We start from the raw sequence: 18,510 nt of genomic DNA, 5'->3' as shown, positions 1-18,510 counted from the left end.
CAATAGATGAGCCTCCTGCAACCACCACAGAAGGGATACCCTTGTCCTCGGCGACAGGGTTATCCGCAGGTGCATCTGAAGATGCGACCCTGACCATTTGTCCAACAGATCCCTTTGCATGGAATCTGCCGAAAGGGATTGCTTCGTAAGAAGCTACCATTTTTTCCCAGGACTCTTGTGCATTGATGTACAGACACCTTTCCTGGTTTTAGGAGGTTCCTGACCAGGTCAGATAACTCCTTGGCTTTTTCTTCGGGAAGAAAAACCTTTTTCTGAACTGTGTCCAGAATCATCCCCAGGAACAGCAGACGAGTTGTCGGCATTAATTGGGATTTTGGAATATTCAGAATCCATCCGTGCTGCTTTAGCACCTCTTGAGATAGTGCTAAACCCATCTCTAGCTGTTCTCTGGACCTTGTCCTTATTAGGAGATCGTCCAAGTATGGGATAATTAATACGCCTTTTCTTCGAAGAAGAAATATTATCTAGGCCATTACCTTTGTAAAGACCCGAGGTGCCGTGGACAAACCAAACGGCAGCGTCTGAAACTGATAGTGACAGTTTTGTACAACGAACCTGAGGTACCCCTGGTGTGAGGGGTAATTGGAACGTGGAGATACGCATCCTTGATGTCCAAGGATACCATAAAGTCCCCTTCTTCCAGGTTCGCTATCACTGCTCTGAGTGACTCCATCTTGAACTTGAACTTCTTTATGTACAGGTTCAAGGACTTCAGATTTAGAATAGGCCTTACCGAGCCATCCGGCTTCGGTACCACAAAAAGAGTGGAATAATACCCCTTCCCTTGTTGTAGAAGAGGTACCTTGACTATCACCTGCTGAGAATACAGCTTGTGAATGGCTTCCAAAACCGTCTCCCTTTCTGAGGGGGATGTTGGTAAAGCCGACTTCAGGAAACGGCGAGGTGGCTCTGTCTCTAATTTCAACCTGTACCCCTGAGATATTATCTGCAGGATCCAGGGATTTACCTGCGAGTGAGCCCACTGCGCGCTGTAATTTTTGAGACGACCGCCTACCGCCCCCAAGTCAGCTTGCGAAGCCCCAGCGTCATGCTGAGGCTTTTGTAGAAGCCGGGGAGGGCTTCTGTTCCTGGGAAGGAGCTGCCTGTTGCTGTCTCTTCCCTCGTCCTCTGCCTCGTGGCAGATATGAATAGCCCTTTGCTCTCTTATTTTTAAAGGAACGAAAAGGCTGCGGTTGAAAAGTCGGTGCCTTTTTTCTGTTGGGGAGTGACTTGAGGTAGAAAGGTGGATTTCCCGGCCGTAGCCGTGGCCACCAAATCCGATAGACCGACCCCAAATAACTCCTCTACGCATCGCCTGTCCACTGTCGTGTCCATAAAGCTCTTCTGGCCGAAATGGACATAGCACTTACCCGTGATGCCAGTGTGCAGATATCTCTCTGTGCATCACGCATATAAAGAAATGCATCCTTTATTTGTTCTAACGACAGTAAAATATTGTCCCCGTCCAGGGTATCAATATTTTCGATCAGGGACTCTGACCAAACTACCCCAGCACTGCACATCCAGGCAGTCGCAATAGCTGGTCGTAGTATAACACCTGCATGTGTGTATATACCTTTTTGGATATTTTCCATCCTCCTATCTGATGGATCTTTAAGTGCGGCCGTCTCAGGAGAGGGTAACGCCACTTGTTTTGATAAGCGTGTTAGCGCTTTGTCCACCCTAGGAGGTGTTTCCCAGCGCTCCCTAACCTCTGGCGGGAAAGGGTATAAAGCCAATAACTTCTTTGAAATTAGCAGTTTTTTATCGGGGCACCCCACGCTTCATCACACACGTCATTTAATTCTTCTGATTCGGTAAAAACTACTGGTAGTTTTTTCACACCCCACATAATACCCTGTTTAGTGGTACCTGTAGTATCAGCTAAATGTAACATCTCCTTTATTGCCAAAATCATATAACGTGTGGCCCTACTGGAAAATACGGTTGATTCGTCACCTTCACCACCGGAATCAGTGCCTGTGTCTGGGTCTGTGTCGACCGACTGAGGCAAGGGGCGTTTTACAGCCCCTGACGGTGTTTGAGGCGCCTGGACAGGCACTAATTGAGTGTCCGGCCGCCTCATGTCGGCAAACGACTGCTTAAGCGAGTTGACGCTATCCCGTAATTCCACAAATAAAGGCATCCATTCTGGTGTCGACCCCCTAGGAGGTGACATCCTCATATTTGGCAATTGCTCCGCCTCCACACCAATAACGTCCTCATACATGTCGACACACACGTACCGACACACAGCAGACACACAGGGAATGCTCTATACGAAGACAGGACCCACTAGCCCTTTGGGGAGACAGAGGGAGAGTCTGCCAGCACACACCAAAAAGCGCTATATATGACAGGGATAGCCTTATGATTAAGTGCTCCCTTATAGCTGCTTTTATATTGATATATTGCCATTTATTTTGCCCCCCCTCTCTGTTATACCCTGTTTCTGTAGTGCAGTGCAGGGGAGAGACCTGGGAGCCTTCCTGACCAGCGGAGCTGTGACAGAAAATGGCGCCGTGTGCTGAGGAGATAGGCCCCGCCCCTTTTCCGGCGGGCTCGTCTCCCGCTATTTAGTACATTTAGGCAGGGGTAAATATCTCCATATAGCCTCTGGGGCTATATGTGAGGTATTTTTAGCCTTTTTAAAGGTTTTCATTTGCCTCCCAGGGCGCCCCCCTCCCAGCGCCCTGCACCCTCAGTGACTGCCGTGTGAAGTGTGCTGAGAGGAAAATGGCGCACAGCTGCAGTGCTGTGCGCTACCTTAAGAAGACTGCAGGAGTCTTCAGCCGCCGATTCTGGACCTCTTCTTGCTTCAGCATCTGTGAGGGGGCCGGCGGCGTGGCTCCGGTGACCATCCAGGCTGTACCTGTGATCGTCCCTCTGGAGCTTCATGTCCAGTAGCCAAGAAGCCAATCCATCCTGCACGCAGGTGAGTTCACTTCTTCTCCCCTCTGTCCCTCGTTGCAGTGATCCTGTTGCCAGCAGGAATCACTGTAAAATAAAAAACCTAAGCTAAACTCTCTAAGCAGCTCTTTATGAGAGCCACCTAGAATTGCACCCTTCTCGGCCGGGCACAAAAATCTAACTGGAGTCTGGAGGAGGGTCATAGGGGGAGGAGCCAGTACACACCACCTGACCTGTAAAAGCTTTACTTTTGTGCCCTGTCTCCTGCGGAGCCGCTATTCCCCATGGTCCTTTCAGGAACCCCAGCATCCACTTAGGACGATAGAGAAAATGTATTAGCACTGCAATATATATACTGGTACACGATCGGATATTCATACGCAGGTGTACTACCGCTGGAAGGATATTACTTTCACCGCTGCAGATATCGGTTTCAGTTTTTCTTGCAGTAGCTTAATACTATTTGATGCTTGTATATTAGCATCACTCAGGTTTCTGTATATGTATCTACTATTAGTTGTCAGTCAGTAACAGTGTTTCCCTGTTGTAACATTTATATATACTGTAACATTTGAACATAACTGGACAGACTGGTAGTGGCACTGAATTTATAGTGCACCTAATTTGATACATTTGTTATTAATATTGTGGATCATCACTGAAACAGTGTATTGCAGTATTTTATCACAGTGAGAGACTAGTTCTATTACTTTATTTACAGCTTATTTAATTTATGGGGCAATTATAAAATTATATGAACAGAGTCAGTGCTGATACAGTACCTCATTCAGCCCCAATCTCTGGGTTCATTAATGTCTAGATGAAAAAGCACATTTCAAAATTTAAGGAATGGACACATTTGCTATTTGTTTTTAATCTTTATTCAAATATTTCTTTTTTTTTTTCAATCTTTTTTCACATTTCCTTTATTTTTATACTTCGCTCGTTAAATAATAAAGGACGATTAGTCCCGATAAGACAAAAAAATTAATTTATTCATATTTTCTGATGTATGTGGGCATACAGGGAAGCTTCAATAAATCCGTAATAAAGTTTTATAGATATTATAAGTTGGGTTGTGTGCACCCCAGTTCATAACTGTTTTCTCTTTCTTATCACCTCACTATGGGGATTTGACAATATATTCCTAACTAAACCAGTTGGTAGCACCACTTTGAACCTTAGCTACATATCTTTGTGGAGAATTTGATACCCTCATACTTATGTATTATTAATAATTCAGGAAGGTACCCCAATCACTTGGCTGTAATAACGCCATTTTTTATCTTAGTGCAGGTTACTCTCCAGAGGTGGTGGGAATTTAATCTCATTACTTTTGGAACTTTGTAATACTGTTATGTAATGAAAGGGGTTTTATTTTTAAAGGAAGCAATAAGAGAATATAAACATAGAGTCTAGGTATGTGCCGGCATTATCTCTAGCAACCATTTACGTGTCATGGCTGCTCTCATGCCCCCAACACTGTGTGTCCTAATAGTAGAGCTCAGACTTTCCTGTCTGAAGTCATCCCCTGCTCACACTGATCCCAGTGACTGTCACAGACCTGGTAAACATGTGCTTATTCCTTCATAACATGTCCACATACATCTGCTAATGTCCTATAATCTCACATGTCCCCCTGATCCTGCCCTGTCCCTCTCAGTGTCACACTGATCCTGCCCCGTCCTCCTCATCCTACCCCATCCTCCTCACAGGGACCTCCTCATCCTACCCCATCCTCCTCACAGGGACCTCCTCATCCTACCCCATCCTCCTCACAGGGACCTCCTCATCCTACCCCATCCTCCTCACAGGGACCTCCTCATCCTACCCCATCCTCCTCACAGGGACCTCCTCATCCTACCCCATCCTCCTCACAGGGACCTCCTCATCCTAACCTATCCCCTTCATAGTGTCCCTCTCCCCTTGCCCCACCCCCTCATCCTACCCCATCCTCCTCACAGGGACCTCCTCATCCTACCCCATCCTCATCTCAGTATCCCACTCATCCTGCCCCACCTTTCTCACAGGGACCTCCTCATCCTACCCCATCCTCATCTCAGTGTCCCTCTCATCCTGACCCACCCACTCATCCTACCCCATCCTCCTCACAGGGACCTCCTCATCCTACCCCATCCCAGTGTCACTCTCATCCTGCCCCACCCCCTCATCCTACCCCAACCTTCTCACAGGGACCTCCTCATCCTACCCCATCCTCCTCACAGGGACCTCCTCATCCTACCCCATCCTCCTCACAGTGACCTCCTCATCCTACCCCATCCTCCTCACAGGGACCTCCTCATCCTACCCCATCCTCCTCACAGGGACCTCCTCATCCTAACCTATCCCCTTCACAGTGTCCCTCTCCCCTTGCCCCACCTCCTCATCCTACCCCATCCTCCTCACAGGGACCTCCTCATCCTACCCCATCCTCCTCACAGGGACCTCCTCATCCTACCCCATCCTCCTCACAGGGACCTCCTCATCCTACCCCATCCTCCTCACAGGGACCTCCTCATCCTAACCTATCCCCTTCACAGTGTCCCTCTCCCCTTGCCCCACCCCCTCATCCTACCCCATCCTCCTCACAGGGACCTCCTCATCCTAACCTATCCCCTTCACAGTGTCCCTCTCCCCTTGCCCCACCCCCTCATCCTACCCCATCCTCCTCACAGGGACCTCCTCATCCTACCCCACCCTCATCTCAGTATCCCACTCATCCTGCCCCACCTTTCTCACAGGGACCTCCTCATCCTACCCCATCCTCATCTCAGTGTCCCTCTCATCCTGACCCACCCACTCATCCTACCCCATCATCCTACCCCATCCTCCTCACAGGCTCCTCCTCATCCTACCCCATCCTCCTCACAGGGACCTCCTCATCCTACCCTGTCCCCTCAGTGTCATAGTGTCCTCCTGATATTACCCTGTCCTTCTGACAGTGTCCCCCTTATTCTCCCCATGTCCCCCTTATCCTGCTACACCTGCCTCACTGTGTCGCTCTCATCCTGCCTCATTCCTCTCACAGTCAGTGTCCCTCATCATCCTGCCCCCGCCCCCTTACTGTCTCCAGGATCCTGCTTCGTCCCCCTAACAGTGGGGCAGATGTAGTAACCTGGAGAAGGCATAAGGAAGTGATAAACCAGTGATATGTGCAAGGTGATAAAGGCACCAGCCAATCAGCTCCAATATGTAAATTAACAGTTAGGATCTGATTGGCTGGTGCCTTTATCACCTTGCACTTATCACTGGTTTATCACTTCCTTATGCCTTCTCCAGGTTACTACATCTGCCCCAGTGTCCCTTAGATCTCGACCCATCCCACTTCAGTGTCACCCTGATCCTGCCCTGTCCCACTCACGGTGTACTCATTATGTCTCATACCCATCATAGTGTCCTCCAGATCCTACCCTGCCCTTCTCACAGTGTCCTCCAGATCCTACCCTGCCCTTCTCACAGTGTCCTCCAGATCCTACCCTGCCCTTCTCACAGTGTCCTCCAGATCCTACCCTGCCCTTCTCACAGTGTCCTCCAGATCCTACCCTGCCCTTCTCACAGTGTCCTCCAGATCCTACCCTGCCCTTCTCACAGTATCCCCCTGATCCTTGCCATGTCACCCTCAACAATGCTTCTCTCATCCTGCTACAACCCCCTTTATCCTGCTCTGTCCCCTTACTGTTTCCGGGATCATGGCATGTCCCATTCACTGTCTCAAGGATACTGCTCCATCCCCCTTACAATGTCCCATCTTCCTCACAGTGTCCCCCTCATCCTGCCTCACCCCCCTCCGTGTCCCCCCTCATCCTGCCCCAGCTCTCACACAGTATTCCCCTCATCCTGCCCCATTCTCTTCAGTGTCCCCCTCATCCTGCCCCGTCCCCTTCTCAGTGTCCCCCTCCGCCTGCCCCAACCCAATCAGTGTCGTCCCCTTCATCCTACCCCAGCTCCCTCACAGTATTCCACTCATCCTGCCCCATTCTCTTCAGTGTCTCCTCATCCTGCCCCATTCTCTTCAGTGTCCCCTCATCCTGCCCCATTCTCTTCAGTGTCCCCCTCATCCTGCCCCGTCCCCTTCTCAGTGTCCCCCTCCGCCTGCCCCACCCCAATCAGTGTCCCCTTCATCCTACCCCAGCTCCCTCACAGTATTCCTCTCATCCTGCCCCATTCTCTTCAGTGTCCCCTCATCTTGCCCCGACCCCCTCTGTGTCCCTCTCATCCTGCCCCAACCTCCTCTGTGTCCCTCTCATCTTGCCCCGACCTCCTCTGTGTCCCTCTCATCTTGCCCCGTCCCCTCTCCGTGTCCTTATCCTGCTCCATCCCCTCACAGCGTCCTCTCATCCTGCACCGTCCCCTCTCATCGTCCCCCTCATCCTGCTCCATCCCCTCTCAGTGTCCCTCTCATCCTGACCCCCCCCCCCCACTTCAGTGTCCCCCTCATTCTGCCCCATTCTTTTCACAGTGTCCCCCTCATCCTGCCCCATTCTTTTCTCAGTGTCCCCCTCATCCTGCCCCATTCATTTCACAGTGTCCCCCTCATCCTGACCCATTCTTTTCACAGTATCCCTCTCATCCTGCCCGGTCCCTCTCAGTGTCCCAACCATGCTGCCCCATCCCCCTCAGTGTTCCCCCGCCCCCCTCATTCTGCCCCAGCTCTCTCAGTGCCCCCCTCATTCTGCCCAAGCTCTCAGTGTCCCCCTCATCCTGCCCCATTCATTTCACAGTGTCCCCCTCATCCTGCCCCATTCTTTTCACAGTATCCCTCTCATCCTGCCCGGTCCCTCTCAGTGTCCCAACCATGCTGCCCCATCCCCCTCAGTGTTCCCCCGCCCCCCTCATTCTGCCCCAGCTCTCTCAGTGCCCCCCTCATTCTGCCCAAGCTCTCAGTGTCCCCCTCATTCTGCCCCACCCCCTCTGTGTACCCCTCATGCTGCTCCGTCCCCCTCAGTGTCCCCCTCATTCTGCCCCACCCCCTCTGTGTGCCCCTCATGCTGCTCCGTCCCCCTCATTCTGCCCCACCCCTTTTGTGTACCCCTCATGCTGCCCCGCCCCCCTCAGTCTCCCCCTCATGCTGCCCCGCCCCCCTCACAGTGTCCCCCTCATTCTGCCCCACCCCCTCTGTGTCCCCCTTAGTGTCCGCCCCGGCAGGAGGCCGCTCTCACCGGTACAGCCGCTTGATATGCAGCACCTTGGCCTCGGGCTCCCCGTCAGCTGCTCCCTGGCTCATCACTGCGGTTACCGGGGACCCTCGTATAGCGCAGCCGCCATGTCTGTCACCCGGAAATACCGCGAGAGCCGGGACTCAGTGCTGGGGTGGGCGGGCGGCCCAAAGAGGCGACGTCACCTGGGGAGGCGTGGCGGTGGCGGTGCCTGGAAAAGTCATGGTTCTTCTAAAATACGGGGAATGTGTCAATGCCGCCCTATATCATCACTGACCCCTGCCTCCCTATATCATCACTGACCCCTGCCTCCCTATATCATCACTGACCCCTGCCACCCTATACCATCACTGACACCTGCCACCCTATACCATCACTGACCCCTGCCGCCCTATACCATCACTGACCCCTGCCACCCTGTACCATCACTGACCCCTGCCGCCCTATACCATCACTGACCCCTGCCACCCTGTACCATCACTGACCCCTGCCACCCTATACCTGCCGCCCTATACCATCACTGACCCCTGCCACCCTATACCTGCCGCCCTATACCATCACTGACCCCTGCCACCCTGTACCATCACTGACCCCTGCCACCCTATATCATCACTGACCCCTGCCACCCTATACCATCACTGCCACCTGCCACCCTATACCATCACTGACCCCTGCCGCCCTATACCATCACTGACCCCTGCCACCCTGTACCATCACTGACCCCTGCCACCCTATACCTGCGCCCTATACCATCACTGACCCCTGCCACCCTGTACCATCACTGACCCCTGCCACTCTATACCATCACTGACCCCAGCCACCCTATACCATCACTGACCCCTGCCACCCTATACCATCACTGACCCCTGCCACTCTATACCTGCCGCCCTATACCATCACTGACCCCTGCCCCCCTATACCATCAATGACCCCTGCCACCCTATACCTGCCGCCCTATACCATCACTGACCCCTGCCACCCTGTACCATCACTGACCCCTGCCACCCTATACCTGCCGCCCTATACCATCACTGATCCCTGCCTCCCTATACCATCACTGACCCCTGCCACTCTATACCATCACTGACCCCTGCCACCCTATACCTGCCGCCCTATACCATCACTGACCCCTGCCGCCCTATACCATTACTGACCCCTGCTACTTTATACCTGCCGCCCTATACCATCACTGACCCCTGCAACTCTATACCATCACTGACCCCTGCCACCCTGTACCATCACTGACCCCTGCCACCCTATACCATCACTGACCCCTGCCAACCTATATCATCACTGACCCCTGCCACCCTATACCATCACTGACCCCTGCCAACCTATATCATCACACACCCCTGCCACCCTATACCATCACTGACCCCTGCCGCCCTATACCATCACTGACCCCTGCCGCTCTATACCATCACTGACCCCTGCCACCATATACTATTACTCACCTCTGCCACCCTATACCATCACTGACCCCTGCCACTCTATACCATCACTGACTCCTGCCACCCTATACCATCCCTGACTCCTGCCACTCTATACCATCACTGACCCCTGCCACTCTATACCATCACTCACCTCTGCCACCCTATACCATCACTGACCCCTGCCACCCTATACCATCACTTACCCCTGCCACCCTGTACCATCACTGACCCCTGCCACCATATAATATCAGTGACCCGTCATCATATATCACTGACCCCTGCCACCCTATACTACCTCTGACCTCTGCCACCCTATACTATCATATCCCTTGCCACTCTATACATCACTGACCCCTGCCACCCCATACATCACTGACCCCTGCCAGCCTATGCTATAACTGACCTCTGCCACCCTATGCTATCATATTTCCTGCCACCCTATACCATCACTGACCTTTGCCACTGTATAACATCACTGACCCCTGCCACTGTATAGTGTCACTTTTCCATGCCACCCTATACCATCACTGTTCCATACCACTCTATACCATCACAATCCCCTGCCTCCCTACATCGTCACTATCCCCTGCCCCCATAACATTATATTACCCCTGCCACCACATACCATAATAAACCCTTAGCTAATATAATACTAACCCTTGCCACCTTATATCAATACTTACCAAGGTATACATATACTATTACCAGTGGTGCAAGTAGAAAAAATGTCTTACAGGTACTGTGTGCGCGCGGCGAAGGCACGCGCGCCAAAAATGGGTGTGGCCAAATGCCATATGGGGCGTGGACAATGAAAATGTGGGCGTGATACACATATGGGGAAGGGGCAGATACACATATGACCCCCACAGTGCCAGATACACGTTGCCCCACATTGCCAGATACACGAATGCCCCACAGTGCCAGATACACGTTGCCCCACAGTGCCAGATACACGTTGCCCCACAGTGCCAGATACACAAATGCCCCACAGTGCCAGATACACAAATGCCCCACAGTGCCAGATATACATTGCCCCCCACAGTGCCAGATATACATTGCCCACAGCAGTGCCAGATATACATTGCCCACAGCAGTGCCAGATATACATTGCCCCCCACAGTGCCAGATATACATTGCCCACAACAGTGCCAGATATACATTGCCCCCACAGTGCCAGATATACATTGCCCCCACAGTACCAGGTATACATTGCCCCCACAGTGCCAGATATACATTGCCCCACACAGTGTCAGGTATACATTGCCCCCCACAGTACCAGGTATACATTGCCCCCACAGTGCCAGATACACATTGCCCCACACAGTGCCAGGTATACATTGCCCCCCACAGTGCCAGAAATACATTGCCCGCAACAGTGCCAGATATACATTGCCCCCCACAGTGCCAGATATACATTGCCCCCCACAGTGCCAGATATACATTGCCCCCACAGTGCCAGATATACACTGCCCCCCACAGTGCCAGATATACATTGCCCCCACAGTGCCAGATATACATTGCCCCCCACAGTGCCAGATATACATTGCCCCCACAGTGCCAGATATACATTGCCCCCCACAGTGCCATATATACATTGCCCCCACAGTGCCAGATACACATTGCCCCCCACAGTACCAGGTATACATTGCCCCCACAGTACCAGGTATACATTGCCCCCACAGTGCCAGATATACAATGCCCCCACAGTACCAGATATACATTGCCCCCCACAGTGCCAGATATACATTGCCCCCCACAGTGCCACATATACATTGCCCCCCACAGTGGATATACATTGCCCCCCACAGTGCCAGATATACATTGCCCCCACAGTGTCAGGTATACATTGCCCCCCACAGTGCCAGATATACATTGCCCCCACAGTGCCAGATATACATTGCCCCCCACAGTGCCAGATATACATTGCCCCCCACAGTGCCAGATATACACTGCCCCCCACAGTGCCAGATATACATTGCCCCCCACAGTGCCAGATATACATTGCCCCCACAGTGCCAGATATACATTGCCCCCCACAGTGCCAGATATACATTGCCCCACACAGTGCCAGGTATACATTGCCCCCCACAGTGCCAGATATACATTGCCCGCAACAGTGCCAGATATACATTGCCCCCCACAGTGCCAGATATACATTGCCCCCCACAGTGCCAGATATACATTGCCCCCCCCCCCCCCACAGTGCCAGGTATACATTGCCCCCTACAGTGACAGATATACATTGCCCCCACAGTGCCAGATATACATTGCCCCCCACAGTGCCAGATATACATTGCCCCCACAGTGCCAGATATACATTGCCCCCCACAGTACCAGGTATACATTGCCCCCCACAGTGCCAGATATACATTGCCCCCCACAGTGCCAGATATACATTGCCCCCACAGTGCCAGATATACATTGCCCCCACAGTACCAGGTATACATTGCCCCCACAGTGCCAGATATACATTGCCCCACACAGTGTCAGGTATACATTGCCCCCCACAGTGCCAGAAATACATTGCCCCCCACAGTGCCAGATATACATTCCCCCCACAGTGCCAGCTATACATTGCCCCCCACAGTGCCAGGTATACATTGCCCACACAGTACCAGGTATACATTGCCCCCACAGTGCCAGATATACATTGCCCCACACAGTGCCAGGTATACATTGCCCCCCACAGTGCCAGAAACACGTTGCCCCCCACAGTGCCAGATATACATTGCCCCCCACAGTGCCAGATATACATTGCCCCCCACAGTGCCAGAAATACATTGCCCCCCACAGTGCCAGATATACATTGCCCCCCACAGTACCAGGTATACATTGCCCCCACAGTGCCAGATACACATTGCCCCACACATTGCCAGGTATACATTGCCCCCCACAGTGCCAGAAATACATTGCCCGCAACAGTGCCAGATATACATTGCCCCCCACAGTGCCAGATATACATTGCCCCCCACAGTGCCAGGTATACATTGCCCCCTACAGTGCCAGGTATACATTGCCCCCCACAGTGCCAGGTATACATTGCCCCCCACAGTGCCAGGTATACATTGCCCCCCACAGTGCCAGAAATACATTGCCCGCAACAGTGCCAGATATACATTGCCCCCCACAGTGCCAGATATACATTGCCCCCCACAGTGCCAGGTATACATTGCCCCCTACAGTGCCAGGTATACATTGCCCCCCACAGTGCCAGGTATACATTGCCCCCCACAGTGCCAGGTATACATTGCCCCCCACAGTGCCAGGTATACATTGCCCCCCCACAGTGCCAGGTATACATTGCCCCCCACAGTGCCAGGTATACATTGCCCCCCACAGTGCCAGATATACAATGCCCCCACAGTGCCAGGTATACATTGCCCCCCACAGTGCCAGATATACATTGCCCCCCACAGTGCCAGATATACATTGCCCCCCCCCTCCCCCCCCACAGTGCCAGGTATACATTGCCCCCTACAGTGCCAGATATACATTGCCCCCACAGTGCCAGATATACATTGCCCCCCACAGTGCCAGATATACATTGCCCCCCACAGTGCCAGGTATACATTGCCCCCCACAGTGCCAGATATACATTGCCCCCCACAGTGCCAGATATACATTGCCCCCCACAGTACCAGGTATACATTGCCCCCCACAGTGCCAGATATACATTGCCCCCCACAGTGCCAGATATACATTGCCCCCCACAGTGCCAGGTATACATTGCCCCCTACAGTGCCAGGTATACATTGCCCCCCACAGTGCCAGGTATACATTGCCCCCCACAGTGCCAGGTATACATTGCCCCCCACAGTGCCAGGTATACATTGCCCCCCACAGTGCCAGGTATACATTGCCCCCCCCACAGTGCCAGGTATACATTGCCCCCCACAGTGCCAGGTATACATTGCCCCCCACAGTGCCAGATATACAATGCCCCCACAGTGCCAGGTATACATTGCCCCCCACAGTGCCAGGTATACATTGCCCCCCACAGTGCCAGATATACATTGCCCCCCCCCCCCCCCCACAGTGCCAGGTATACATTGCCCCCTACAGTGCCAGATATACATTGCCCCCACAGTGCCAGATATACATTGCCCCCCCACAGTGCCAGGTATACATTGCCCCCCACAGTGCCAGATATACATTGCCCCCCCCCCCACAGTGCCAGGTATACATTGCCCCCTACAGTGCCAGATATACATTGCCCCCACAGTGCCAGATATACATTGCCCCCCACAGTGCCAGATATACATTGCCCCCCACAGTGCCAGGTATACATTGCCCCCCACAGTGCCAGATATACATTGCCCCCCACAGTGCCAGATATACATTGCCCCCCACAGTACCAGGTATACATTGCCCCCCACAGTGCCAGATATACATTGCCCCCCACAGTGCCAGATATACATTGCCACCACAATGCCAGATATACATTGCCCCCACAGTACCAGGTATACATTGCCCCCACAGTGCCAGATATACATTGCCCCACACAGTGTCAGGTATACATTGCCCCCCACAGTACCAGGTATACATTGCCCCCACAGTGCCAGATACACATTGCCCCACACAGTGCCAGGTATACATTGCCCCCCACAGTGCCAGAAATACATTGCCCGCAACAGTGCCAGATATACATTGCCCCCCACAGTGCCAGATATACATTGCCCCCCACAGTGCCAGGTATACATTGCCCCCTACAGTGCCAGGTATACAATGCCCCCCACAGTGCCAGGTATACAATGCCCCCCACAGTGCCAGGTATACATTGCCCCCCACAGTGCCAGGTATACATTGCCCCCCACAGTGCCAGGTGTACATTGCCCCCCCACAGTGCCAGGTGTACATTGCCCCCCACAGTGCCAGGTATACATTGCCCCCCACAGTGCCAGATATACAATGCCCCCACAGTGCCAGGTATACATTGCCCCCCACAGTGCCAGATAAACATTGCCCCCCACAGTGCCAGATATACATTGCCCCCCACAGTACCAGGTGTACATTGCCCCCCACAGTGCCAGATATACATTGCCCCCCACAGTGCCAGATATACATTGCCCCCCACAGTGCCAGATATACATTGCCCCCCACAGTGCCAGATATACAATGCCCCCACAGTGCCAGGTATACATTGCCCCCCACAGTGCCAGATATACATTGCCCCCCACAGTGCCAGATATACATTGCCCCCCACAGTACCAGGTGTACATTGCCCCCCACAGTGCCAGATATACATTGCCCCCCACAGTGCCAGATATACATTGCCCCCCACAGTGCCAGATATACATTGCCCCCCACAGTACCAGGTATACATTGCCCCCCACAGTACCAGGTATTCGTGAAGCAGCAGCAGAATCCCCTCCCCCTCCCCTTCCCCTGCTCACCGCTGCTGCTGACTTGTGTGAGGGGAGGAGAGCGCAGCCTGCGCCTCTCCTTCCCCTCAGTCTCCGGCGGGTGAGTTCAATATTCAGCGCCGATCCGTGAGCCAATCAAAGCTCCGCAAGCTCTGATTGGCTCACGGGCGGCGCTGATTTGAAAGAAGACATTGAGGGGCAGGAGAGGCGCAGGCTGCGGTCTCCTCCCCTCACATCAGCGGTAGCAAGCGGCGGCCCATCGGTGTGGGTACGCGTACCCACGGCGAAATTCTTAAGGGTACGCCGTACCCACCCGTACCCGCATACTTGCACCGCTGACTATTACTACCCCTTGCCACCCTATAGAATTACTAATCAATTCATACATATAAAAACGCTAGCCAGTGCCACACTGCACCAATATAAATCTATAGTGTACTCGGCACTCTGTAATGTGAGTGTGAGTGCTGATAGTGTGCTGTATGATAAATGTGGCAGCTGGCTTCCCTCACTGGTGTCTATGATAAGAGATCACCTGATTGCAGCAGTAGTACATAGGGACCACGCCTGGACCACTCCATACACCGTTGTGCATACATAGCTTTATTTCACATAGAGGAAACACTCTGACCACATATCACAAGTGCTGCATCATCAGTCTTATTGTCTGAAGAGCTGTTCCGACAAGCAACGCGTTTCACCACTACAGCTCCGCCTTCTTCAGGGAAGATGTAACCGGGTGTCTGGTTCTGCACGTATGTGAGCCAGGAACAGTGTTTATATTGGAGTATGGTAAATGCGGCTTTTACTTCAACCCATTACACCACGATGGTAACTCCTCTAACAGCCGCTATGGTAAGCCCAGATACTACAACATGCGTTAACCCTCTCAATCAAACCATTAATGGTATATCATATATATATATATATATATATATATATATACTGACTGCAGTTCTTGGTATCTGTTTTATTAATTCTGTACATTGGCCACTACACAGCACCACTTCCCATAAGTCTCAGTATCTGCATTCAGTAGGTCTCTGGGTATTGGGCCTAATTCAGAGCTGATCGCAGCAACAAGTTTGTTAGCAGTTGGGCAAAACTATGTGCAGTGCAGGTGTGGCAGATGTAACATGTGCAGAGAGAGTTAGATTTGGATGGGGTGTGTTCAGACTGAAATCTAAATTGCCGTGTAAAAATAAAGCAGCCAGTATTTACCCTGCACAGAAACAAAATAACCCACCCAAATCTAACTCTCTCTCTGCACATGTTACATCTGCCTCCCCTGCACTGCACATGGTTTTTTCCCCAACTGCTAACAAATTTGCTGCTGCGATCAACTCAGAATTACCTCCATTGTTCTGTGTGCACTGACAATGGCACAGGTTCCCTGTACATAATGCTGGTTTCAGTAGTTCTTTGGTACAATGCACAGTATATAGGTTGTTTACAACATTCACCTGTGTATTACCATGTATGAAGTAAGAGGTGTGTTATGAGTTGATAGCACGGAAATAAAATGTACAAGGACACTAACAACCAGCAGCATATGGGATTAGAGAGAGCCAATCATTGCACTGAACTGCAAGATAAATCTTTTTATTAGGGTAAGTTAGGTTGTGAAATTGAGCTTTCTGCTTCTGCTGGGTGTTGTCCTATTATGAATGCTTACTAACACCCTGCGAGGCAGGCCGGGGCATGGATATATTCTAAAATAAAACCAAATTTCAAACTGTATTTGGTGTCCATTGGAAAATGGTTATTTGCTTGTTGCTCTCTGTGTGCTTCCATATTTATGAGTTACTCTGTTACACATCCCTGGCCACTACTGATTATACAGTGCCAGACTAACACCAGGGCTTCCAGGGGCTCCACACACAGGAAGGTAAAGAGGTGCTCCCAAGCATAGCTATATCACCATCATGAGGGGGGGGGTCGGGGGCACTTTAGCATCATGTGACTGGGGGGTTCTGTGTATTGTGAACTGGGGGCACTGCAGTGTGTGTAACACATTTGTGGTGCTGGGAGTATCTATACATTTGTAATAACATTGCCAGCATATCATATTGACAATTTAGTTGCCCTGGGGCCCCAGAAACTTTAATCCGGTCCTGTGAGGGTACATGCAATAGCAGCCACAGGAGACGGTTCTAAGGGAGTAATTATGTTTGCCTCTGAGTTACAAAGGGCTCAACCCTTATACACCCTTATTTGTGTGGAGACAATTCAGTATTAAGAGATATCCCTATCGCTGGTCTGATTGACTGAGATATCTGTCATTGTGTATTTGTGTGACTTTGTATGCATAAACGTCACAGGCTAACTGGAAATGCAATGCCAAATTCTGGCAACTACTGGATGATTGAAAGGCCTGATGAGACTTGTAGTTCCACTGCAAGTTTTCAGCTACAGTTTGTCTATCTCGGTTGTATATAGCACATTATTCTTGTAACAAATAGCATGTTACTTAGGCATTTTAGGGTTATGTTGTGGGTGGGAGGGTTAGGCCTGTGCCGCCGGGGTAGGTTAAGGTGTTGTGGGTGGGTGGTTAGGCCTAGGCCACCGGGGTAGGTTAGGGTTAGGCTGCGGCTGCTGAGGGAGGTTAGGTTTAGGCTGCAGGGGTGCTTAGATTTAGGCTGTGGGTGGGAGGTTAGGATGTGGTGGAGTGGAAGAGGGTTAGGCTGCTGGGTAGGTTACGGTTAGGCTATGGGAGGAGGTTAGAGTTAGGCTGTGCGCGGGAGGGGAGGTCAGGGTTAGGTTGCAGGGGAGGGTAGGCTATGGGGGAAGAGTTAGACTGTGGGGGGGAGAGGTTTGGGGTCAGGCTGCGGAGGGAGATTAGGGTCAGACTGTGAGGGTGGTTAGGGTTAGGCTGTGGAGGGAGGATAGAGCTAAGCTGTGGGGGAGAGGAGACCCCCTTTCCATTTGAAAAAACTGACTTCGATTCAAGATGGCCAATTTCAAGATGGCGCCTATGTTCGGTACATACCCTAAAAGATAGCACACCTCATCCATCCCTTACTGGAGTAGTCAGTTTTCCCATTTCCTGCACAGTTTTTGAAACAAAAGGGTGTACTGCGTCTTTTGCATCACCCTGTAGAATGGTCCCTGTATTGTATTTCATTCACCAGAATGGTCCATCTATTATATTACTCACCAGGATGGTCCCTCTATTGTATAACAGTCACTAGAATGGTCCCTGTATTGTATAGCAGTCACTAGAATGGTCCCTGTATTGTATAGTAGTTACTAGAATGGTCTCTGTATTGTATATCAGTCATTACAATGGTCCCTGTATTGTATAGCAGTCACTAGAATGGTCCCTGTATTGTATAGCAGTCACTAGAATGGTATCTGTATTGTATAGACGTTACTAGAATGGTCTCTGCTTTGTCAGATATAGTGTTTTTGCACAGCATGTGCTGGTAGAAGAGCTGGGGCCACTTGCTTGTGTCTACTCCCCAGGCTGAATGTTTCCATCCAGCCCCTGGCTAGGAGTGTGAGAACAGCTAAGGTCATAAACATCACAATTATAGAACCTAAGAAAAAAATTCTCAGTCTGTAAAATTGAATATAAATATATATAAAAGAGACCCACAGACTTTAGATGATAGTTTCAACACATTA

The 18,510-nt window shown here is 51.5% G+C and overlaps 1 protein-coding gene across 2 annotated transcripts in view; it reads right to left on the bottom strand.

Annotated features, from left to right (window-relative positions):
- The window catches only part of SMG5 (SMG5 nonsense mediated mRNA decay factor), a 45,467-nt gene extending 37,240 nt beyond the window's left edge, over positions 1–8,227 (bottom strand). Inside the window, exon 1 of one of the 2 annotated variants that reach the window (XM_063946890.1) lies at positions 8,091–8,227. In XM_063946890.1, coding sequence (XP_063802960.1) covers positions 8,091–8,155 — 65 coding nt within the window. In that variant the 5' untranslated portion in view covers positions 8,156–8,227. The remainder of the gene's footprint in view (positions 1–8,090) is intronic. The other variant, XM_063946891.1, reaches the window with a different exon arrangement.
- Positions 8,228–18,510: the final 10,283 nt, after the last annotated feature.

The sequence above is a fragment of the Pseudophryne corroboree genome, chromosome 12 (assembly GCF_028390025.1).
Source record: "Pseudophryne corroboree isolate aPseCor3 chromosome 12, aPseCor3.hap2, whole genome shotgun sequence".
Lineage (NCBI taxonomy): Eukaryota > Metazoa > Chordata > Amphibia > Anura > Myobatrachidae > Pseudophryne > Pseudophryne corroboree.
This window is presented reverse-complemented; position numbering and strand designations above follow the sequence as displayed.